This window comes from Falco cherrug, chromosome 4 (assembly GCF_023634085.1).
Source record: "Falco cherrug isolate bFalChe1 chromosome 4, bFalChe1.pri, whole genome shotgun sequence".
In the NCBI taxonomy this organism is placed as follows: domain Eukaryota; kingdom Metazoa; phylum Chordata; class Aves; order Falconiformes; family Falconidae; genus Falco; species Falco cherrug.
In genome coordinates, this window is record NC_073700.1 from 111,524,796 (window position 1) to 111,551,211 (window position 26,416).

Here is a 26,416-nt window from a genome sequence, read left to right on the forward strand (position 1 = left end):
TCGCTCCAGTTTGTACCGTATTGTAGAATTAAGGATTGGAGACACCAGCGACACATTTGTTTCATGGCTCAGAGAAAGGAAAAGGCAAAGGGGAAACAAAAAAGCTTTTACAGCATTCACTTACTACCGAATAAATCCCGAGTTGCAGGAACCACTGTGAAGCCCATGTGTGCATCTACTACTTTCTGTACATGCAGAGTTGTTAAGATGAGGAGAAAACCAGGAGGAAGTCTACAAAGAAGCACTGACTTTGGAAACTGGAATTTATACGGCTTAGGAGAACTCTGAGGATGTTCAGAAATAAAAGACTAAAAATCCACACCACCAGCAACGCACAAGGTACAGGTAGGTAAGCACCAACTTTTTAAGTTAACTCGATAGTCTCATAGAAACAGATCTGAAAAAATTAGCAAGTTAGAAAAGAAGTGACAACATTAGGATGAAGACATCAATGAACTAGTATGGGCGCAGCACAGGCATACATACATAGTTTGTATAGTTTTCCAGCAGTTAGAAGATGTACACAGTATTGACACCCATAGCTTGACAAGCTGAACTACTTGGAAGAAATTTGCCATCATGTTGGCTGGAAACATTTACAGAACTATATGCTTATCAACCAGAGATTAATAACCATGTGCAACTTTAGAAGACTTATATAAAGTATCTTTAATGACTTGGTTCATGCCATTTTAAAAACACTCATTTTCAAGAAGAAAATCAATACATTTGTTGTATTGACTTCGCTTTTCCATCCCTTTCCACTCTTTTCTAATGGTTTGGCATCCACAGTATGTACAGTCTGATGCCTGGGAAGATATATTGAAAATTAATCCCAAGTTTCCAACTTGCTAATTATAGTGCACAATTATCATGAACTTCCCCAACCATCCCCCAACCTCAGTATAATAAAAAAAAAAAAATGAAAGTCTTCCTGTGAAAGCTCCCCAAAATGGCAAAGAGGTCACTAGCAAAATGCTTCTGTAATCTCTCTATATGGCCTGTTTTAAATTTATGGTCTGATAGGCAGTCATGCAAATGATGGAAGAAAGTCACAGGACGAGGGCAGCTATCATGATGTAGGCAGCTGTATAACCTATACCCATTCCCCATGGGAACCTTTATCATACTGCTGCCCTTGCTCTTTCCTGAGGAAGAATCTTCATTGCATTCTGGTAAGATTTCTGCAGGTAGGTACAAATGAGAATATTTTTTGCTCATATTTCTCATGACCCAGTCTGCATTTACTCACCTTTATTAAATGAAGAATCCCTGCATCTTAAGCTCAGTACAGTGTCATTTAACCAGACATTTCATCTTCATCAAATGTTTTGAGTTTTTTCAAATAATTGGATTGGGTCTGTTTTTGACAAGGCCACACAAAGTTCTTTTAGAGGAAGATGCCATATGATCTCAGCTAGGTAAGCAGATTCTTGAAACACATCCCCATCTCTTAAAACAGACAAGAAAATGGGCATGACTAAATCCATGTTATATAATATGCTGTATATACAAATTGAAAGACTGCATCTGTTTTTCTTATTACTCAGTTTAACAAGATTCAGTAAAACATGGAAGCAAAGCACCAATAGCCATCTTTCCCCAAGTCCTTGAAGAACATCTCAGCATCTCCTACTGGTCTTCAGGTCTCTAAAGTTTCTTCATTTGCCCCACAAGTGTCTACAACACAGATTAAACAACTTGTCACTGGGAAAGCACGGACTTTGGAGTTGGCTATCCACTTATCTGTTTCAGTATTATATTCAAGAATGTGCCCTAATCGACCAACACCCTGAAAACCAGCCAGGACATAGACTATAGATCCCACAGCAGCACACTTCACTGTTACACCTTTCCATGGCATTGGAGACACCATCTTCCATTCATTCATCTTGATATCATAATATTCTACGTTATCAAGGCCACCTACAAAGCAATGAAATAGGTAACTGCTTATTACATTATACTGTATGGACTAAATTAGAGCATACACATGCTTCATTAAACTTAAGTTTATTTTCAAGGTTTAGATTAAAACGTAATCAGAGTAAAAAAACCCACCAAATATGAAAAAAGGTCACAGATTTCTAAACTAGCCATTTGCCCTTTTATAAATACAGAAACAGAGAAAAGTAAAAAGGAGACTGGAAGTGAGATGTGTTGTACAAAATTTCACATTATACACTTTCTAGACATTCTAACATGTTACTTCATCAACATAAGAACTAACAGTGCCAGATTTCTTATGGATTTGTAGCTAGTGACTAAAACCCAGGAATCCACCTGAAACTTCCCTATAGTATGGGCATTTTATTCTACAGGGGTCACCGAGTACCTTCACCTAAATTGGTCATTTACTGATAGAGGATGTCTCTCCATTAGGATCTTAAAATCATTGAACTTTGAAAGCCTAAGTCCCCTTGAAAAGGGGCCAAGGGCATCAAAAGTTACTAGAGAAGCGCAGATTTTGTGACTAAGATTTGCTTCTTTAGAAAATAGGCTAGTAATTGCACTGTAAAACATCTACAAACATCCTGTTATCCTTATTTAACAATTTTAATACGAGTCACAGACTTTTCACTTCCAATCCTGAATTCTTAGATCTGAGAGATTAAGAAACCTTTATATAATGTTGAGGTACAAATATTTCACCCCAGGTATAACTCTTCCCCACTGTATTACAATAAGAACAATTAGTCAGTCAGGCTAAAGAATATGAAGAGCAAAATAATACTTTAACTTACTGGTTCAATAGTACACACTTCTGAAATGAGCATTCAGTGAATACATTAACATTTTGCAAAGGGGTAGTCCTGGCTATAACTGATTGATAAAAATGCTTGTGCAAAAAAATGCATCTACTGACATTTTTGTATTAGAAATCAATCATCCTGGAATAGTTTTAGTAGCTAATTGAAATACAAGCTATATTCTAAAATAGCGTTAATCTGAAACCAAATATTCCAATTACCATAAATAGCGATTAATAAACCTCATAGCTGAGAATTCTCCATTCTGAATTCAGTTAATTAAAATTCAGTTTTCCTGGATAAGAATGAGAATAAACTCATTATTCTAGTTTTAAAGACAAGGACACATGCAGATTGTAAATGACCTGCCTATGACAGTGAGTCATATTTTAAAACTAGGGCAGTCAAAGTGCTCATTTTTTCACCACTTTAAAAAATAGCCGACTAGCTTTAAGTCTTTAGACTGAAGTAACAAACAAAGTTATTTTTCTCAGATGACTGGTTTAGCCATATTAACTCTTGCAGAACTGGGCTACTGTACAGGTGCACATCTGAATTCGACAGTACTGTCGTTAGTACAAAGTATCTTACTTTTCAAACTCTGAAGTGGGGACGTGAAAGGAGGAAGACAACAATAATTTGACAAAAACTTGACATGTTTTATGGTGCTGCTCAAAGTTTTTCAGCTGAAAAGAGTAAAATTAGTTATTTGCAAAAGAAAAAAGGCCCCATGAAATTTGTGTGACCAGCTAGAGAATTAATAGAATCAAAGTACCTAAGCCGTTTTGTCCACCCACAGCAAATATTTTGTCCTTTACAAACACCAGCCCATGATTCTTTCTGGCTTCAATCATAGGACACAGCTCAGTCCACCTGGGGAAAAAGAAAAAACCAAACAAAACAGGAAAACTCACTATTTAGTTCCTAGAAAGTAAGTATAAGATTCCTAGCATTAGGAAAATGAAATAACAGAAGAAAGCTGCTTAAGACAAACTGCCTTTTAAGTAAAACTACAAATAACTGGTTTATTACTGCTAAGCTCAGGAAAATTCTTTATGACATACAATCCTTCCTATTCATCTGCACTTCAGTTACTTACAGAGCGAGCAAAGCCACAAGTGACCAAAAAGAATGAGAATTGATACAATGCTTACGTTTCGGTGGCTGGATCATAAACTTCACAGGAATTTAGGACTCTTCCAGAAACATTGTTTCCCAGGCTTCCTCCGCATACATAAATGAGACCATTCGCTTCTACCATTCCATGGCTGCATCGCTGAGTCAGCATGCTAGGCTTTGTGTGCCAGCTTTCTGTTCTTGTGTCATAGCATTCAAATAAATACAGTGCAGAATTTCCTTAAAAAAAAATAGAAACCCACCAAAGTAGCATTAACTTCTATGGTTATCTTTCAAGAGAAGAGTCTAACAGTAATTATCAAATTGATGTTTTATTTGCTAGTTGTAAAGGGAAAGCTGCTTTCCCACCTCCAAAGCAGAACTAACCAACCTGAAGCTTGGGACTATTCAGAAAGTACATACTTTAATTCTTTTGACTCTTCTTCCAAATTATGTAAGTAACTTTCTAAAATTGCTATCTGTGTTTAAAAACAAAAACAAATTATGAAGATACTATTTCTTTTTTTTTTTTTGGGTGGGGGACACACAGCAATAACAGAGATGTATATAAATTATCAATAACATTATCATCTCATGCTACTCTCACTACCTGGAAATATATTTAACTTTCAGATGTGAAGATGAAACTAGCTTTGTAAACTTGGCACAGGTTCACGAGTCTTTTTCTCCAAGCAGTGTGACTTGCCCAATTCCCAGAATACTTGTTGCCTTTGGGATTAGATAGCTTGATTATGCCATAACATACAAGGCAGCTGCCCCCCACCATTTTACTTTCTTCCTGGGGACTGGCAGATACTTGTTTTCTGGAAGTACTCCTCCCTCAAGGGCCAGTAATACCATTACTGATTTCAAAAGCGATTTTTCTAATGAAAATAGATGGCAGCTTAAAGATTTGTGCTCAGGTAACTAGCTGAACCATAGCCAAAGCAAAGAAAGCTGGATGCAACTTCCTCAGTAAAGAAAGTTCTCCCATCCATCCTTTTCCCATTTGTGTCAATAGATAAATTCATCGAGAGGAGTTAAAGGTGTCTTCTCTTGTGTCTCTTTTTCTTTGGCTTTTTGCTTCTAACAAATGTGTCACACTAACAGCACTCACTGCCAGCTGGGGCATTTGAACCCCTAAAACAGTGCTATGCTTCCAGACCCAAAATACAGGAACAGAATTCTATGAACTACACATTTGTTTACGCCTACCACGTAATTCTCAGTATCACAAAGACCTGTATATAGTGGGACATTTTTTCCTTGATGTAAGTACACATCCTTATTGCTTTGAAGTTGTAGACATTCTCATCCATGGGAAATACAGTAGAACTGTCTTTAATTTTTTTAAAAAAGGTAAAAGCTTCTGTTTTCAGTATGCTGTCAGTATAACAAATATTTTTCCTGCACCTAATGATAGTGGAAGTATTCAGTATGTTTAGCTTCCAAACTCTGCTAGCTACTGCAAGAAAAAAAAAAAACAAACACCCAACAACCAGTATTCCCATCAATTCAAAAAGGGGAAAAAAACCCTGCTTTCTGTAATGGACTGGCATAGTAACTTGTTTTCCAAATCTCTTCAATCTGTGCAAAAAGCAATGCAATTTTAGACTTCTCTACAGCGTTTTCTCCAGTTAATGGTTTCATGTAATTGCCTGCTCTAATTAGAGAATGCTAGATTCAGAATAGACAGACTTTTCCAAACAAGCAGTGTTCACTGGATTCCAAAGAAGAAAAAAGTACAGGCAAAATAAACTCTTATTAGTTTTTAGCTTTTACTATTCTGTCCTGATTAACATTTATGGAAAGCAAAGTGAAACTGGGCAGTAACGTGAGGATAGATTTAAAAGAAAACTCCCTAAATGACAATTTCCTTACAGTTGTGTTAACTAATTACAATGTATTAGAAAATAAACTATACAATCAATGTTCGTATCACACAACCTCATGATCTGACACGTGAGAAACTAGGAAGATTTACAACATTTTGTAGTGTTCCAAGTTTCCCAATGCAGCCTTAGTTAAGCCTATTTCAAGGAACAGGAAAGGTGCTATTTCATATTTACCCACCAGGTGGCGGCCAGGAACCGTCTAATCTGCAGCTACCTTCGACTTCGGAAAATATTTTAGAAGTCGAAGAACGTTATCTAAATGTCACAGCTTCCCATTAAGTGACTTAGGAATGTTAAGCACAGATTATGACCCTTTTTTTCCCTGTGCTCACCTCCCTCCGCACCAAGGCAGAACTCAAAAAGATCTAGAGAATTTCTCCGTGGCTACAGGATTTGGGGCGGGGGTTTTTCTGTTTTGTTTTGGGTTTTTTCCCCCAGAACACAGCTTTTTCTAAAGCTCAGTATTTTTATGGATATAACATACCTACATTCCAACTTTTGGTTTGTTGATGATGTATCAGATTTAGACAAAATAAATTCTAAAATGTTGCATGTCACCCACTAGATTTTTTTTTGAGAGAAAACATACCCCAATGGTGGGTTTTTTTTTTTAACTATGATGAGTAATACCACCTAAAGAAAGTAGTATTTCTCCATTTACTGAAGCAAACCAACAGAATAAGAAGCTAACAGAAGATAACCTCTGTCATTTGACAGAAAATTTGGACAGATTCCTTTACAGGGCCTGGCAGTAGTTTCAAAAGCTCTTCCACTTTTTTTTTCCTTCTCAAAAAACCTCATTAGGGCCAACATATGTTGTATTCAAGGAATGCCATTGTCAAATGCAGCTATTCTGGCCATACGTCACAGAAAATTTTAAATCACTCAAGTTCTGTGGATTTATAGAAGTAAATTAAGAGCAGCGTGGGACTCCCAAAACGTATCTTTGTCCCTAGTTAACTCTTAAGAGCTGCAGCATACTTTATGCTCCAGTTAATATAAGTATTAATCATTTCAATCATTGAAACCATTTTAGTTTAGGAAACAAATTGGTTGTTGGATTGTGGGGAAGATAAAATCCTAAATATAGGAAAACAAACTCATTAGGCTAACATGGCAACGTGCAGTTTCTTTTCAACAGTCATGCAAAAAACAGAAAACTTTCCAGGTATCTTTGTTTGCGCTTTTTTTTTGTTTGTTTTAAAGATTTTTAGTGTCTTACCCACTTCTGAACCACCAGATGTATAAATTTTGCCCTCAGCAGCACAGGCTGCAAGGCTATCTCGAGGTGTTGGAGGTCCTAGCTTGGAATACCAGCTATCCTTCACCACATTGTAGCAGTCCATTCGCTTTATAGGGAAGAGCTGGGAACCACCCAAAATATAAACTACGTTGTCCCAGAAGACACAAGCTGCATCCCTGCGCTTTTCAAAGGGACATCGGATGTCTGTCCAGCTGTAATCCTGCATTACAAAGAACAGGTAATGTCTAATAGATTATAACACTTACCTGCACAGTGAGTGTTTTTCAAACAGAGCTTTTCATAGAGATTTAGATATGGTCAGTTTTAAAGTTCCTTTTCAAAATAAACATGAATATTGTTTGTTGAAGAATACTCCTCAGGCGTACTCTTGAAAAAGTCTTAGACACAGACAAAGTTAGCTGCAATGAACCACGACATCATGAATTTCTATTTCCTCATTCCCTGTGTGCACCCAGTACAGCTTCCCTGAAAAAGTTTGTTTTCTTTTCCCCCAACAGAACTGACCTCTTGCTGCTATCATGCCAGAAACAATGCATGCGATCAATAAAGCAGGACTGCATTTTCTTTTATAGGAATGGAAAAAGACATCTTACACATTGTAACAGATTCTTTCTAAAAAAATAAAATAAAATACAGAAGGTACCAAACAAAGGCAATGGAAAAAGAAGGTAATATCCAAATTGACAAGCAACTCAGTTAAAAAGCTCTGATACATACTTTATTACCATGACAACCAGAAGCTTATTTACAGAATTTACAAAACACAAATGATCTATAGCTATCCACAGTTGATAGCATGAGAAATACGGTAATGCTCCATCACAAATACTGGCAGTCATGTTGCCTAGAAACTGATTTTGCATGGATTGGCAAAATCAGCAAGTATCAAATATGGGCAGGAACACTACCCAAAGCCTTAAGAACACCAAACTCAGCAACTGATGGCAGACCAGGATAGCATACAGCACAAGAAACACTTCTTGAGTAATAGCATCTGACATATTCCATGAGCATAGTTTGTATCCTATACTGAACAGGAAAGTATGGGACCTTAACTGTTATCTGTACCACCTCAGGACGGTCTAGCTCAACCTGCTGAATAACCTTCATTGTAATGGTTCACACAAGACGTTACATCATTACATTTTCTTAGCAAGGACATACTTCAAACACCTTGGTCAGTGAGGAAGAACAGCGACTCCTACATGGGGGTTCAAAGAAAGAGAGGCAGAGCATGTTATAGTCCAAAACATCTTACAATCTTTTCTTGTAGCATCCCCCATATCAAGAAGAGCTGGCAGGTGCATGTGGCCCTTTATGGTGAGAAACAGGTCCTGGGGCATCCTAGAAAGGAAAGCCATACTACAGCATGGCAAAATAAATAGCTGCATAAATCTTAAGAAAATGTCTTACTGCATTGTGCAAGATCAACATATTTTCTAGCTCAAACTTCTGGCACTTTTACAAAAACCCCTGTTGTTTTCCTTTACTGTTATAAAGGGCTGTGATCGGACACACTTTTATGGCTTCAGTTCATAGCTACCATTTAATCCACACCTTTATCAAATGAAAAGCCATAATCTGAGCATGCTCGGCAGTATCCTCTTTCAGCAGAAGGCGGTTTAGGTCATTCTCTTGTAATGCTCTTCAGCATTACTCAGCACCATGTAGAATTGGTTTCACTTTATGCATTTATGTATTTTACACATTTGAGAATTAGGCAGAAGAGTTGCTTTATGCCACAGTCAAGACGTACACAGACTCGGGCAGTGGCAAGCCTCATTTTTGGGGGTCTGAGTAGGGAAAGACAGACCAAGACAGGTACATGGTGACACTTTCCCTGCTGATCTTTGTTTTCAACAAATTGTGAATGCAGGACACCAGAGGCAGAAGCTGTACCTTTGTATTTAAAAGCTTTTGAAAGGAGTTTCTCTTTCATGAGTTTATTTAATCACTTATTAACACTATCTGAACTTCCTGCAGCCACAACATCCTGTGACAAGACCAGCATGTGTAATTATGGGCCATGTGAAAAAGTACCTCCTTTAAAGACTTTCTCCCTCATTTTCAGCTGATACCTCCTCTTCCAACTTTATCAGGGAAAGCAGCAGACATGCCTAATATAGACAGCCTCCCCACTAATAGCTTCTTAACTACATCTCTATCACTTTATAAAAGGTATGCTGGTTCCCTTAATCATCAAGAACTAACATTGCCAGGCATCTGTTTTTACTTGTCATTGCTGAATTCTGCACTGTTAAAAAGTTAAAAGCTTCCAGCCATTTCTGGTCACTAGAGACAGCAAATTCAAAAGAATAAGCTTATTACTGCCTCAAAAATCTCAGAGTCATGTATAATTTTTTATCAAGAATTCCTAAAACAAGAAGTATTTTATTCCCAGCTTGGGGGGAGGGGGGGATGACACTCAACTTTTTAAAAAGCATTTTGTGGAAAATTCAGTAAGAAAATTCTTCCCATGAGCATTAATAGGACATCTAGGATTTCTAGTAGTATTTGGAAAACAAACATTTCTACTCAAAACAGTGCCAGATTGCTCCACAGGTTTCATGCCTCTCTGTGTCTGTCCTGTTGCATCAATTTGCTCTCTTGATGAAGTACATGCATCAATAGAAATACCAGTTACAGTGCAAAGACAACAAATATAGACTTAAAATAATACTGCTAACAGTCTCAACAAATAACACTATATGCAGCCCACTCGTATTTAAAGAACCCTTTTTGACAACAAGGAAATGAAGATCAACAATAGACTAATTTTGTGTGCAAAGCAATCAGTGAAAATTGAGGTTTTTTGCACTAGACTTACAGTATTAGAATTATTGACATTTATATCACAACTGAATATATATTTTCATGAAAATCCTAACTTTTGTTTTAAGCTGTTTCTTTTGCTGACATAAGAATTATTTACTTTAATTAAAATCAAAAGTGAAAGACTAGGTCACTATTCAATCAGTTCAACAGACACAATTTCAGTTCTTTCCCAAGGTCCCAACCTTGCAAAAGTACACACACAACCTTAGTTCTCTACTCTGACACTCCTATCACCTTGTGATGAGACTAAAGCAAGTTAAACGTGACACAGCCCTTGCAGCATGGAGCCTTACATACCACACTTATTTTGCATGCACACGATGCTAATTCAACAGGGGATCTGGATCCTTGGTTGTTGCATTTAACAAGCTACTGTCACAGTTAAATAAAGATCAAACTCAGATACTCAAGCAAAACATCCAGAAAGGGACCTTTAAATAGCTTAGAGTTGGAAGTGAAGTCAGTAAGAGCTATTCAACAAGACAGGTCAGGCTAGCTAAAAATACTCAAGCAAGCATATAAGCACTAGGAAAACATTCAAGGAAGACATGCTTGTTAGAATCAAGATGTCCAGTTACCCACTTTTTTCCTTTTCCTTCCCTGTCCTTCCCCCCCTCCCCCATTAACCCACATGCAAGGTCATAAAGCTTGATCAAGAGGCAGTCGTGCAGTTTTCTCCAAACTCAATTCTTTTTTGGTGTTGCAGCTAGACAAATAGTCCATGAAAAAAAAAAGCTACTTTATCTGATGCTTTATGTAGACTTACATAGATACGGCTTTTTGTCCACTAAACAAATTTCTTTGTAATATTATAGTTTACGTCTGACTGAAGATCACCTAACTATATACATAATTTTCCTTTTAGATGTAAGTCTTTGCCTATCGCTCCCACTCAGCATGCACTGAGATTATTAGTTTTCAAACAGGATTAAGTTTTCAGAAAACACACAGTGACAACTGGAGTGGTGTGTTATATTAATTTATAAAGACTGATAAAGCAACAACCGCTGTCTTTTGAGTTCTGACCACTGATGACGTTAGGCACTTAGGGAATTTAACCTATCAGTTAAGTTGGTAAAGAGACCACACACACAGTATGCTGATAATACACTGCCAATTAATGACTGGGACAATAAGTCTCAAAGCTAGTTTCCATCCTGCCTAAAATTAGCTTTGTTCCAACTTAAGTAACTGGAGATTACAAGAAAAGACACTTTGATCTGATTTCCTTCTAATAAAATAAAGGCCAGAGCATACCGGGTGAATTACAACTTGTTAAAATGCCAAGAACAAGTAACTCTTTGAAAAGGACGAATGCCCCGATCAAAGGCTTCCCCAACTCAGACCTCAGAAATAAAAACAATTATCTGTTCTGTTCCCCTCACCTCCTTGCCCCCAGTTGGAGTACTGGGTATCTTACTTGAGTATGTATATGGAGTAAAGGTGGTCATTATTTAGGAATTTGGAATTCCCAATAAAAATACAAAACTGGTAGTATTTTCTTCCCCAGACTTGAGCGGTGCGCTCAAGAAGGTGTCTTCAAGTTTATCTTACATAAGGGAATGGGAATGCTGAGTTCAAAACACATCCCAAGGGCTCATTCATTCCAAATTTGGTTTGACAGGGCTCATACTGGCTATAAAGTTTATACAGATAACACATAAAACTGTTTGAAGTCATAACAAGCATTTACTATGCTCAGTTAGAACAACCACATTTTCTGCAACAAAATATTACGTCTGTGATCTCATAACTTGAAGAGCCCTGATGTTTATGTAGCAACTTTTTTCTGTATAACTGCATGTGCTTGCCTGGTAAAACAGAGTATGGATGCATGCAGCTGGTGTTTCTAGACCATCTAGTCTGCACAGCTGAAACATACACCATCCCTGTGGTTTGACTTTATTCAGGGAACATGGAAACAAATTTCAGGCAAAGCTTTATTGCTTCCTGTAAATTGGCCATCTAAGTTTTTTGTTGTAGAAACTCATTCTTTTCCACTTACGTAATACTTTGTCCCAATTCTTCTCCTTATTAAGAACGATCAAAATTGTGAACCATTGGGATTTAGAAGTGGTTGCATATTTATAATAAATGCACTGAAAAAACGCCTTGCACTCTAAAACTGGGTTCTATGCTAACATATCAGCCAATAATTTAACTTGTGCTAAAAAGAAATTGCTTTGTGTTATTCTCAGAACACATACGTGCATGCACATGCATACAGAGTTTCATATATTCCTAACTAATTGCTTGATGTTTCAGTGACCTTTTATTTCCCGATGGGGGATGCACATACCAATCAATTCTCAACTCAGATGAATTTATCAGAACTCCGTATCTAATGTTGCCACTAAACAAACACATAATCACTCTATTCAAAATGGAGTATTACACCTCGGTACACAGATCTGAGAACACCTAAATTGACCATACTCTTCCAACTGCATACCCAAGAGGCAGGGAATACATCCTTCCTAATACCATTTTGTAGATCATTACATCTTAGTTAATATCATCAGCAAATAAAAACCACGTAAGATCACAAACAGTGAATCTTAATGCATTCTGAGGTAACGATTACCTTTGGATTAAAATATCTGCAGGACTGGGGCTGTGAGCCTCCAAACAGAGCAATGCGATAATCATGTTTTTTTCTTCTTGGCCGTGTACCTTCCACTAATTCTTCTCTGTCTTCTGGGGAAAGTAGATGGTATCGCATCCCACCTGGAAGGAAGACAACAACTGTTGCAGATCCAGTGCTGCTTATACATGGAAAGGAAGGTTTCAGAGGCGGAGATGGGGAGGGAGAAGGAAGGGAAGGAAGAGGGGGAAACCAAGTTTCTACATTACACATATACAGCTTTGATTTAAAAGGGAATAATGCACAGCAGCACATAAGGATGGAGGCATACACCCAAATTTACACCCTATTTCAAACAGCCTGCTCCATGTGAAAACAGGACATGGATATAGACTCACATTATACACCAATTGATCAATCAGCTCACTTAGCCAATATTAAGAAGCAACTCAATTTGTTGTATTGAAACGGGCAAAAGAAAGCAAACCTAAAGAAAAGGAATGGCAGGACTAGGAGCCTAAAGCGGACAACACTAAAGAAGGGATTTGATTCCAATGAGGAGTCAGCCATGTCAACTTCCTCACCCCTCAATTTCTGGTTAACAAGGAAGGCATCTCTAGTACATTGTACCTCGTGAAATCCCCTCACTTTTGTTCTCAGCTTGACAATGTGAAAATATTAGTTACAATTGGTATAAGAAAATAAGCATTCCCCTAAGCACTGCAAAGAATGCAAAAATATCAGTAACATTACAAGCCACTAAAACCAGACAAACAAAACCCCTTATTTCTTAAGCAATCCACCCAACTCCATGTCACACACAAAATGTGACTGAGATGTTGATCAGCAAATACTTACCAACGTACAGTTAATTTGAATCTTGCTCATTGAGACTGAAGGAAAACAGTTGTCTACTGTTTTTTAGATCTACACTAAAATGAAGCCAACTAGTTAACTGCTACCAAATTAAAAAACATCTTTCTAGAATATTTATTAACATCTAGGCTTTTCTTTCTTACATGATAAAATTTCTCAGTTGGTGTCTAAAAATAAAAGGGAAGCTCGTTCCCTACCTCATCTGCACCTTGAGCATGCAACTGTCTGTAGGCTCAATGGTCAGTATGTATCACGAGATAAAAATAGCACAACACATGCTTAACATTCTAAATTGCTTAGGAAAGCTTTATCGTAATCAGAATTTTGACATACAATATTTTTTATTAATTCACATACAAATATGAACAATATCAAAGTTACCACTCTGTCCCAAAGGCACACTAACACTTCCAATTACCCTAATGACTCATTGACAAAATCTCCATTCCATTACTTGTCATGAGTTCATGTCACTTGCTAGGAGAAAAGAAATTAAAGTCATAGTCTGTTACATAAAATGGGTTTTATTTACATGATAATCTGCTAATCCAACTTCAACTAAACACAGCATCTGAGAGGGAACACAGACAAATTTAATACTAAAATGTTGCCAAAGCATTTTAAAGCAAACAATCTTCAAAAATTCCACAGCAGTTTTTAAATTACACAGAACATTAAAGATTTCAGCTAGAAGTCAACTTACTGATCACCATTTTAAGGCATTCTGGGTTATCCTGAATAAGTGGTTCAGCCTGAACTGTTTTACTTAAGAAGTTCTTTGATATAAGAGGAAATCGGACTTTAGCAAGAATATCAACCATGTATGGCTGGCGATTTGGCTCATCATACTTCAGCCATCTGACTGCTGCATCATAAACCTTAAAAGAGAAGGAAAGAAAAGGATAAGGAACATCACCACACAGTAAGACAAATAACTAAACCTTAATGCTCCAAATTGATTCTTCTGCCTGTTGGAGATTAACTTCTACTAAAATACGTGGAGATCCGTCATCATCTTCAAAAAAAAAAACCCAACAAAACTAACCAAACCCAAAAAAAGACAGTGCTCAGAAATAAAGTAAAACAAATGCACAACCACAGAACAAAACGCACCTACAAACTTAAAAAAAAACCCCAAAACCAACAAAACCAAACACTACTACTGCTATTTAACTTTTTTCTCCTCCAAATGGAAAGCATGAATCTGCAATTCACATTTATGTGGATAACCCCTGTACCAGGTTAAGTCTAATAAGCTTTGAGTTCCATAACATAACACAGGTAATACTTCACCAGAAATGCCAAAATAGCATCTAACTGACGCAGTCTCCCGAGCTGACAAACCACTTCTGTTATCAAATCATAGTGTTGGGGATCCAAATATATTGCTATAGCTGTGTCTTGGGGACCATTTAAATTAAAGGTTTTAGCTGCAGACTACCATAAATTTACCATTCAGAGAGCCTCTTCTCTCTTTCCCTTTATAGGAAAAGATAATAGGTTTTCTTCGGGGGCAGGAAGGACAGAACAAGGAAGGTAACGAAGAATCTGATCTATTTATGATTATCCTCTGGGTCAGGAAGGAATGAAATGAAAATCCAGTGTTACCTGTGTACTAAGATACTTCCATACTGCGCTCAGACATAGCAAGCTTATCTACTATGCTGCCACTTCCAAGTCAGCACTAACTTCATTACAAGTGATAGCACAGTCCAGACATACTCCTGTAGCTGAAACTGATCACAGTTATCAGTGGTAAGTGACCAAGATATAATGTGGAAAGATGTTTAGTGTCAGAGTTTGAGTTATTCAGAAGCACTGCTAAACCACTTCGGTTATAATCCTGCAAAATGACCACGGAGCAAGGGAGAGTAAAGAAATAAAAAAAAAAATAAAATAATTTAAGGCTCAATTCTACCAGCTAAGGAAATTCAACAGAATGACGAGGACAGGAACACTGTATCCCTTCATCAACAGAAACACGACTTGCATACAGGAAAAATAAGACAGCTAGTAATTAAAGCTACCTTCCTTTTTTTGCTAAGTGTAAATATGCTTATACTCTTTGGTGTAAATGTCAACTTTCTAGCAGTACTCCTGAGAAATAAAATTCCTATAGTATCACTGGCAAACTTCTGCAGTTTCATGCTGCACGCTGCCACTATCTTAAAGGAATTTTAATGATGCCATGCTGCCTACACAACATTTCTACCACTGCTGCCAAGCTAAAGCATGTCATCCTCCCTTACCAACAGAACTTTAAGAATGTAAATTCCAAAGTGTCATTTTGGCTGCAAGCTAAACAATACTTTCAGCTTTGGGAATGTTACCCTGCGACCTGAACTTCTCCCAGCATGTGGCAAGAACGCTGAATTTCGACATAATTCATATTTGTACTTGTAACCAGCCAACTAACGTATTCAATCACCTGATATTATCCCCCACCCTTCGTAATTCTTATTTTCAAAGCTTTTTACTGCAACAGATACATTGAAGAAAACATTACTTCTCTGAAAACTAAACTTCAGTCAGGAAAACACCCATTTCTAAGTGGATATATATACCATCTTGGCTATGAGATCCCTGTTACACTTCAAAGGTATTAGTCAACTCATAATGACATACCCAAACAAACTTAAGTTACCTAGTTCAAGCACCAGAATAGTATAGCTAGAAAGGCAAGACTTCAGTTTGTTTTCAACAGATTTGACCCAGCAGCTACAAACATCTTGCAATCACCTCTTCGGGCTGCAGTGCAGACACCTATACTCCTAGTTTCCCGCAGCAGGAAGAACAAGCTGGCAAACAAGCATTCAGGGTTGTGCTATAAGCCGAATCAAGTTTTCCAAATGGGATAGCTGTGAATGTCATTTCCACCACAGGTTACAACTTCTGAGTGAAACTCCAGGCTCCTTTCAGCCACCTAAGGTTTTTTGTGTCCACTCCCTAAATAAGTGCCTTCCACCAATCCATCACCATCAAGGCATCAGTGTTTCGTTCATCTTGCTTCCAAACCCCTCAATTTTCCAACCTTTACTTGTGTACGCATACATTTCTATCAGAAGCAACTCCTCTCTGAAATGGGCTAAGACCATACTCAGGTAGAGACATGCAGACAAACAGTGCAGTTTGCTTACTACTTTGAAGTAGTTCACACTCACTGATAGCACGAGCCCCAGTCTAGGAGCAACTGCTCCAATACATCAAATTATTTCTGCTCAAATACTATAGAATCAGAAGCTCTACAGCTATCTCAGAGGAAACCGTTCTGCTTCCTCCCTTTATGACTTTTCTTCCTAGCTTGCTGAAGCAACACATACAATAGCCACACTTGAAATATGGATATTCATTAGTATTTGGTTTTGACCAAGCTAGCATGCACCTTTTATTCTACAATTTAGCAGCCACTGTTGGTGTGCATCATATACTGTAGGAACATCAGAAATGAGATCCTTTAAACCAGTTCTTGATTAAAAAAAGTGAAGTTCAATGCTCTTAGCTGGTATGAAACAGGGATCTCACCTGGTCTTCTGCTCTCACTGTCAACGTATCTTGGTTCAAGAGATGTGTCACGCGCTTGACATCAAGTTGAAGAAACTCATCTGTCTTGTAAACTTCAGTGAAATGCTGATGGATAAAGTCATCTGCAGTGGCTTTCAGTTCTGGACAGTCTAGGCATTCTGCTAACACACTTATACCTATGAAGGAAAAATTAAGGAAAAAAAGACCCTTCCAAATCTGAACTGCAATTATCTTTAACGTATTAAAATAGAATACCATTACTGTAATTTCAGTGATACTTGCAACCGCAGTTTAATGTTTATTACCATGCTGCTTTTCTGCTTTTTCTTCCTCTTTAAACCACTTGCTGTCATAACTCATCTGCAACTCAAGACAAAGATAAGCACAAGCTGCTGATCCCCATCCCTAGCAAGCTAATTGGAGTCAGACTGGCAGCACTTGCTGTAGTAACTATCTCTCCAGCACTATTTCCTCACTGTTTCTTTCCCCATTACAAAGCAGGTAACAGTACCTTAACCAGGTCCGAGCCATACCGCAGCAACAAAATCTAACCGGAACAGCTTGAAAAACTGGATCTGGGCTTTCTGACCTCCCCATGCAGCAGCAGTCACCAACCAAGCCCAATTTCCTACAAGAGTCACAGTGAACTGAGACTTTTGTATACAGGTAGCACACTCAGCTGCAGACCAACATAAAAAAAGTTGATGCTGCTGCAAGGTCAGAAGGTTGGCATAAAGGTACAAATAGCAAATGCTACTGAGAAGCACCGTTTCCAACCTTCCCATTAGAAACCAGGTAGGCACAGAGCTTTTCAGCAGCAACTTTTCTCATCATGCTACAGTCTTCCTCCTCCTATGGAGGAGATGGCAGGTGGGATAGAAGCAATCACCAACCCATGGGCTGCAACTAGTCTGAGCTGTTCCAAGTAATAAAACACAATCCAGAAACACAAAATCCAAGTGTCTAACCTCTTGACAAAATGTCAAGATATTAAAAATAAGCCATGGTTTCTTTCAAATACACTTTTTCTTAAGTGAGCAGTGGACTTGCCTACAAGTCCACAAAGAACACATTTCAACTTGTAGATAAAACTTTGAGGAAAAACTGATTTAATCTTTATCTCCCTTTTTGCTATAGATTAGCAACAAAGCTTGCAAGTGTTAAGAGACCACAATAATTTCCTAGTTAACAAAAACCACACAGGAGCGAATATGACTCAAAGCAAGTTTAAGTGGCATTTTCCTTAGAAGGCAAAGTCTTTCTTCCAGAAATTGTATCACAGCCACAGCTGTGCTGCACCAGTGTCAGTTGAATCATTGTAATTCAGATATTCTGCAAAACATTTCAGATATCATAAACATCTGTAACATGATTCAGTTGTTACCAGAATTAAGTGACAAATGTCAATAAGAAAACTTATAAACAAGTTTATATTTATTCTCCGATTAAATAAAGTGCACCAAATCTTAAGCATGAAAAAGCATTTAGTTCTGCTTGTTGTTTACCCTTTTATAACACTGAGTTCACTTTAGGGCTACAGAATACACTAAGTATTAATCCTCCCCAGATGACATTCATGGATTTCAGTCAAAATGAAGAGCAACTAAAACCAAAAGTAACCTAAACTTATCCTGTTCATATTTTTAGAAGATATGCTGCTTTTGTAGAAATTACAACTCTGCCAAATCTCCAGGTACAGTAACAACTGGAAGCTTCACTTTACTAAACAGCTGAGGTCCTCTAATCAACAAGAAGCTCCAGGGTGCTGCCAAGCTGGGGTGAGACCTAGCACAGTTAGTGGACCCTGACTCTGGTGAGACAACTGCCAGATTATTTTATCTATGGCAAGGAACAACGGTTCAGATTGAGTGAAAATATTTTTACATGCCTGCATTTAGACAAATATTACTGTCTTTTACACAATATTGTCTATTTTTCAGGAACAGCAAAATTTAAAAAACCATCCAACCAGTAAATTTAAGTCTGCATTTCTCTTACCAAGACAATTGGATGCATCAACTTGTTCTTTTAAGAAGTCCACACACATTTTCTTCACAGGTTCAATTTGATATTGGTTTGCTGCATCTAGTAGAGACTGGACATTATTGCTGTTAACTGAGATTCTGCAAAACAGAAGGTATAAAAATTAGCGTCATTAAAAATAGCTGCTGTTGTAGCTAAAAAGCAACTTACACCAACTCACATAAAAGGCAAAATTATTTCTCTGCTATTTAGCCAAGAATCTTTCACATACAGTCTGAAGACACAACCTCTGTTCATGATCTCTCCACATTTCTTTCAACTGCCCTACTTTACTGAGGACGGGCAAGAAGTAACCAGTCTTGGATTCTGAAGAACAAGCCTCTGCAGTACCATACTATTGCTTTCATTTGTGTTATTAGCCACTTTCACAAAACAGAAAATGAACAGAACCTTTTTTTCTCCTAGTCCTAAACAGGCATCAGCAAAATCTGTCAAAACTCATTGTCGAGACTGGTCTGGCTGATTTACCTAGAATAGACAAGCAGAACAGCCAGTCTGGCAGTGCTTCAAGAGAAGGCAGAGCCCACAGCAAGAGCCTGGGCACCAGGGGAAGTAACCATATGGCTGGGGGCTGACACTGACTGTTCTCTCACCACTGATGGAGCATGCAAGATTCCTCTCAAAGAAAGAAGAAAGCCTTCCTAAGGAGACTTAATCCCACTAGTACAAAGATGAAAGGCCTGCTACCCATCAGTCACGAAGTACCGTTTACAATCCTAGTCAACTGCACAAGCTCTGTTTAAAAAAAAAACAACCAAACAACACTAAACACATGGACAACCTGAGACAGGAGGGAAATGCTGTTCACAGAACAGTTATCCACCCTGCCTGTCCTGAGATGAAGGCTTAACTCCTGGAAATGATTCTGTGCAATAGATACCACATCTATAAAGAGAAACCCTGCTGATAATCAGTAAAGGCCTGAATTTCAGAACAATGGGAAATACCATTTGACTCCAACACTTAAGACAAAAGCTTGAAGTGCTTTGAATTGCATTCTGGATATGGCTACCACTCTCTTTAGACTGTACGGCTTCCTATGACTAAATAAAAAGGAAAAGGGAAGTAGAGGGTCTAGTCACATCAGGCTTTAAACAAAGTAAAGAACTGTAATGATAACAAAACTGATGAAGCAAAAAGCATTATTTTAAGATTTTTATCAATTACAAGTGGCACACTTTCTAGAAAGTGTCAGCTTTACATAACAAAACTACCTTGCAGTATAAGCAAACTCCACGAGCTGTTCAATAATGTCAGGTTCTGCATCTTTTAGCTCCACTTCAAAGGACTTTGATTCAAGCATATTTGCTGCAAATAGATTAAAAGACAAACTACATCAATAAGCCACTCTAGTTATTGTACATTTTGCAAACAGTAGAAAGTAAAGTGATTATACCAAGTGGGAACCTGCTAAAAACTGCAGTTGATTGTGGTTCTCCCAGGATTACTAGTATTAGCAAGTCAGGAAAGAAAGGAGGTAGCGAGACAAACAAGGTAACTCGTTGTGTATACATGCTTGTATTACGTAAATTATGATAAGCTGTATTCAACAGAAAAGGTCATAGATACTGTTGACTGCAGTGCAGACTGCCAAGTTAGCATTATTAGAAACAGAAAGCACACACTGCACTGTCGAAAGCTATTTCCACATTCAAGCTGATAACAATAGAGACAGCTTCGAGCTCCCCACATCCAGACACGGCACTGTAAGTTTGCCCGCAAATGGTTACAAACAGACCACTGGAAGGCATGGTTACTTTACTTCTACTCTACTTTAATGTGTGTTTTATAGCATAATAATTTTACAGTTCATGGGGTAAGGCATACAAAAGTAAGACAGATACTACATAACTGAATTTGTAAAGACAGCATAAATGCAAGAATATTTACACTTCTGAAAGCCTGTTTCATATGTGGGAGTGCCTAATAGCGGGAAGCAATGGGGCGGACAGATTCTGTCATGGGAGTAAAAACTCCCAATTTTCAAGTTAAGGGAGGGAGACCAATACAGTGTATGGGCCCCAATTAGTAAGAAAGCTTACATATGAAGTAACACTTGACTTGACCAAAAAGTAGTTAAAGCAAAAACGAAGGGAACCGTGAACGGAAATTAATGGAAGGACAACACAAAATGAGGAAATTTTCACTTATCCATGAAATTACTCCCTTTCATAAAATAAACAGCTTGTCAGCCACAAGTCTAATAGGACATCATCAGGAAAGCTTATAAACAATTTTGAAGAGACTTACTAGTAAACATCAAGTTAAAAAAATGACTGGCTGAAGCAAGCACAACACGGTGAGCTGGGATCTTTCTTTCTTGAACCATAAGAATGACATCACATAGCGTTTTCTAAATCAGAGAAAAAAACAGAACAAAAATGCAACAATCAGCATTTTCAAAAATCTTTCAACAATATTTCTTTAAAAACAGCTTACGGAAATTCATTGCTTTTCTTAATCCACACAAGAGCACTATGTAATAAAAAGGTTTTCTGAAAGTAAAGTTAAATTCAGTAATCTCTAAACTAGCAAAGTTCGGTTTACCCATGAACTTGTACCTTAAGGATGGTCACAGGCAACATGAACTCTGATTAAAGGTTTTCCTGGGGCATTCACATCAGTATCCAATAACATAGGCCCTGCAACATCTATCAGGGGCTGCATTTATATTACACTCTTTTCATCCATCAGTGGCTTTCTTCTCTACTTTGCTGTTGGTTTTCAAAAAAACCTCATAGGAACCTCATATCTGGAGATAGCCATCATGTTGCCCAACCAGAGCAAACTTGGAAGTTCAAAGCATTCAAGGGAACATTCTGAAGAAAACGGATCCCCCAAAATACCACTTCTATGGAAGCATTTGACCAGTAACACTGGATAAGGGACTAACTTCCAGACAAAAAAGTATTTTTATTTCTCATTTGTTTTCTCTTTGTATGTAAGCGGTTAGTTTCTCCCCTACACATACACTAGAAGGAGAAAGGAAAGTGACAGAATTATAAAAGTTGTCAGGAGACACAAGAGGAAAGTGTGGAATTGGGATAAACCCACATAATTTTAATATATTCTCAAAAAGTATCCTTTCTAAGAACATACTGCCTGAAATAAATGCATACCATACTACAGTTAACATATTATACCAACCTCTTAATTGGGAAAGAGAAACCAAGCAGCACTGCTTCCTAAAAACAGGAATTCATTTTTGACTACCACCTTATGTTCATGGAGCTACCTTCAGGAACACCTACCTACACCCATCCCAACACTAACCCCAGAAAAAACCCATTTCTACTGTGGGAAGTACATATGTGCTTAGAACTGGGTGAGAATGTTTTCCAAATAGAGACAATATTATCTAGGTTACACCTCACAAGACTGATAAGCCATATATACAGCCTCATAAACCTATTTTTTTAGTTTCTTGAAGGAAAGGACATTCAGAAGCATGCATTGGACAAAAAATATTTTTTTTAAAATGTTCTAATTAGAAGTCTGATGGAAGGGTGACATACAGCTTCCTTTGCACATCTGTAGCTTTAAACCATTTAGGATTGAGACAACAACAACAAAAAAGAGAGAATTTGAGAAAAGTTTCAGAGGAAATCCTTTTAAATTGTCATTCCTAGTACATCTGGTTCAAAACAAGCATTGGAAACTAGCAGTACAAGATAGCAAAGCTTGGCCACAGGATTTTATGCTAAGACTTGCAACTGTTGCTTGAATTCCATATTGCATTTTTAAGAATCATTCAGTGCCTCAGCTCAGCATCTGAAGCATCTCTGATATTCTACAGCCTCTCTGGGTGCAGGAAGAAATATTTGTTAACCAAAACAGACCATTATTTTAATTCCTTTCCCTCAGATGTTTCTAGGTGTGACTGTTCCATTTCAACTAATGCTCTTCTGAGGATTTCTGTACTTCTTTCCAGAAGGTGTCACTGAGTCACCTCAATGAGGCAATAGATGACTGGTGTCACACCAACCAGAGGACACACCCGAACATAAGCTTGCATGAGGACTCTTCATCTTCCAAATAACAGGTTCACCAAGACCTTGCAACTCCGTCCCAGCTTCATTCTCAATTATTTCACTCTTGGCTAACCTCCACTCGGCTGCAAAGTTTCAACAAAGGATTTATGCACATGCTGTTGAATAGCTCTGTAAAACCCCAAAAGATGTAGGCCATCTCGTGTTGGAGATGAGCAAGTCCTCCACACACTAAACACACCTGCCCCCAACGTCTTACCAGTACTAAATGCAGGTGTGTCCATAGTTTAAACTCTATAGATTTTATAGATGCTGCCTCTAGATCCCAGCACACACACAAAGCAGCCTCTAACATTGGCTGTACCTTCCAGTCAGCCCATTTTCCTACAACACTAAACTAATGCAGATAAATAGCTAGTGCTCCACGTGCATCTTGCTAGTTCCCTCACAAGAAATTCTTAACTCTCATCGTATTTAGGTTTTATAACCACAGCATAGTTCTTATCAAAATAAAAGAAGAAAGAGCTGCCTGTAAATCCTCTTAAACTTTAGCACAACTAATCAGCTGAACTAGTACATTTTCCTCTGGCCCCTGCTGACTTCCTAATTTTATCCTACATAATCACACACACCCCACACCACTCCCCCAGTAATAGGTAACCTCCTCTTACAAACTCCTAAAAAAGCATGAGTGTCATGAATTACACAAGAATTTCTCGACCAGTCAGCACTGGCTGGGATATGCAAAGCCACCACCTGCAGTCAGATTAGATGTTTCTAGGAACTCTTGACAGCAGGCAAAACTCAGTTGTACCTCCCCAGGCATAACAGATTTTGAAATTTGAATTGGAAGCGCACACGCAGATTTCACAGCATTTAATCCTGATCCTCCCTCTCCCTATTTAGAGTAACTTATAACTAGATGATAGTTGGCACTATACTATACTGAAAGACGACGTACTTACACAGACCAGCAATATGATGCTACACTGGAGTAGTGACATAGTAAAGCACTGCTATTTTTGCCTGTGCTAAGGGGCTGTACATATATGTAAGGGAGGGCGATATTTCCTCTGCCTACTTACAAACCGTAACTGTATCTGGCATCCCCTTGGTAACAAGGGGAGAGAGAGGTATGAGCTAAACTGTCACGAGCAGAGTTCTGATCTCAGCTACACTTTGGAATATGTTTACCCAATCAGAATAGAAACAAAGCCTACACTGAAATAGCAGATCATAGCCTTTCCCTACCTGAAGCCACTGAAACCGATTTGTTTTTTTAAACATAGGAGCTTAGATGCATGAAATGGTTTATGCAGACAACACACCTGATGGCGTACTAGTGAGAGAAGAAGAGGGCCGAAGTGCTAGAGAAGCAGAATCAACACTCTGGTATCACTTGCTAGGCCAGGACCCTGACTGCTGATAAACAAAGCACTAAAAGCTGGACTGAGCCTTTGGCAAGACTAACACTGGGAGACAAGCTGCTAAACCCCAGAAGATCCAACACACAACAGTGCCAAGTACAAAGCCCCCAAATGTTCTCGAGCACCTAGCTTCAGGGTCAGCTTTAATTCTGGCTCCACATCACTGTTTTTAAATGAACCACAGTACCACAGTCAAGCCAGTTCCTCCTCCAAGGAGAAAGATTTCCTCGTATGAAAGGAGCTACACGGATCATCTTTCTGCTCTTGTACCAGAAGCTTTTTAAGAAAAAAAAGCACTTCTTTCAGTTTGAACAGCTTAACTGAAACACACTTGCATGATTGTAATTTTAGTTACCACTCTTGCTTTATTGGTAAGTGGAAGCGTGATATTTTAACAATCATTGACTATTGACCTAGAAGCCAATCAGCCCAGAAGTTCAGAATTTGTAAAGATGAGGCCAGCAGCCCCCTACAGTGCCACTGGCTGCCTGGTGTTCAGCATGAAGCACAAGAAGCGCTACCTGCGAGACCAAACCATGGCTCCATCCATCCCTCTCCTCAGGCTGCAGCTTCACTACACCCATACTCCGCACAGGGGTACACAGTCCATTTGTTTACAGCTCCTGGTTAAAATGCTGGATCACCACGCTTAAAAACCAAACTCCCCTCAGGTTTCTGTGGTTTCTGTTTGGAAAGGGCTATGCGAATACTCTGAGTGGGGAAACTCAGCCGTCAACTGCAGCTTAACTTCTGCCCGACTGCAGGCAAGATACTACAGGATAAGGCAGCCGATCCGCCGCGCCTGCCGCCTTCAGCACCGACAAGCTGCTGCAAGTAAAACCTGAACTTGTTACGCCTGCCATGTCGGCCGGGGCTCCGGCCCGCAGCCGGCCTGACGCGGCGGCACCGGCCCGCCGGGCGCCCGGGGCGGGGCTGCCCACCGCAGCCAGGCCCGACAGACGGAAGCCCCGGGCAAAGCCTCGCTCGGCAGGCGGGCCCTGCCCGCAGGGCAGCGCTGACCCTGCCGGCGGGCGGCACGGTGGGGCTCGGGGCTCACACCGGTGTCTGCGGGCGCCCTGCGAGGCGGCGGAGCCGGGTGGCCGCCGCAAGCCCCGGGCCCCCCGCCGCGGCCCGCGATGGAGCCGCCGGGCCGGGGGGAAGCCGCCGCCGCCGTACCTGCTTGCGCATGGTGTTCATCACTCCCATGAAGCTGGCCAGCAGCTTCGCCTCCTCGCGTGCGGCGAGCTTCTTCTCCGTTTTCTTCTTGCTGCTCTTCTCCGACCCGGGGGTGGCCATGCTCCCCTGCCCTCACCGCCGCGGACAGCGGCCGCCCGCCACCCCTGGCGGGGCACATGCGCCGCCGAGGCGACGCCCGCCAGCTGCCGGGCGGCGACCAGCACCTCCCGCCGCTAGGCACCGGGTAGCGCGCGGGCTAGCGGGACCGGGACGTGCCCCGCTCCGGCGCTGCCCCTGCCGCCCCGCCGACACCGCAGCGACGCTCTCCGCGGCGGAAGCCGCCTTGGGGCGAGGGGCGGGGCGAGGCGCGCTGACGCCATCGGCCGGCGCGCGGCCCCCACGCGGGATAAACAAAGAGCGGAGGGGCCTGGGCGCGTCACAGGGCGGGCGGGGGGGCGCGAGTGTGTGTGTGTGCGCGCGCGCGCGCTGGCGGGGCCGGGCCGGCCCCGCCCCGCCCCGCCCCCCCCCCCGCGCTACCCTGTGCGGGCCCTTTGGGGGAGCGCTGGGCCCTGTCCCCGGAGGGGCGCCCCGAGGCGCAGGCCTGGGCAGGCTTTTAGAGATCCTGCGGGGTCTGGGGGGCGGGGCCCGGCAGCCCCTGGGGAAGCGGGGCCTTCACCGCCCTTGTACGTGAGGAGGGGGCGGCCAGGCCCCACCAGCTCCTGCCTGGAGGGCCTCGGCCTACCTTGACAAGGTGGCAGCAGGGCCCAGCCTGACGTGGGTTAAGGGGAAACCGCTTCCTTCTCGGTGGCATCTCTTCCAGAAATAACACATTGGCCAAGATACTTGGTGCCTCAGTCCCTGTTTTTTGAACAGGGTTGTGACAGTCAAAGCTGCGGTTTAGTGGAAGTTTGCCATTTGCACATTTGTGTGGTGTTTCCA

At 40.1% G+C, this 26,416-nt stretch overlaps 1 protein-coding gene across 1 annotated transcript; it reads right to left on the reverse strand.

Annotated features, from left to right (window-relative positions):
* Positions 1-654: 654 nt before the first annotated feature.
* On the reverse strand, positions 655-25,816 carry KLHL7 (kelch like family member 7). Its single transcript, XM_055706602.1, has 11 exons — positions 25,478-25,816; positions 21,136-21,238; positions 20,100-20,193; positions 18,841-18,965; positions 16,843-17,018; positions 14,024-14,198; positions 12,445-12,587; positions 6,984-7,224; positions 3,905-4,106; positions 3,526-3,623; positions 655-1,926 (listed from the first exon to the last, which is right to left on the reverse strand). Exons 1-11 carry the CDS (start codon positions 25,595-25,597, stop codon positions 1,643-1,645), a joined length of 1,761 nt encoding a protein of 586 aa, XP_055562577.1. The 5' UTR covers positions 25,598-25,816; the 3' UTR covers positions 655-1,642.
* Between the last annotated feature and the right edge of the window lie 600 nt (positions 25,817-26,416).

What these genes read in the sequence shown, in the direction of transcription:
- KLHL7 (XM_055706602.1), bottom strand. Translation starts at nt 25,597, where the DNA reads ATGGCCACCCCCGGGTCGGAGAAGAGCAGCAAGAAGAAAACGGAGAAG. An exon ending in CAGTGAGAGCAGAAGACCAG is followed by an intron (nt 14,199 to 16,842) that starts GTGAGATCCCTG and finishes TTCTCTTTTAAG; the next exon opens with GTTTATGATGCAGCAGTCAG. An exon ending in GGGTGGACAAAACGGCTTAG is followed by an intron (nt 1,927 to 3,525) that starts GTACTTTGATTC and finishes ATTGCTTTGTAG; the next exon opens with GTGGCCTTGATAACGTAGAA.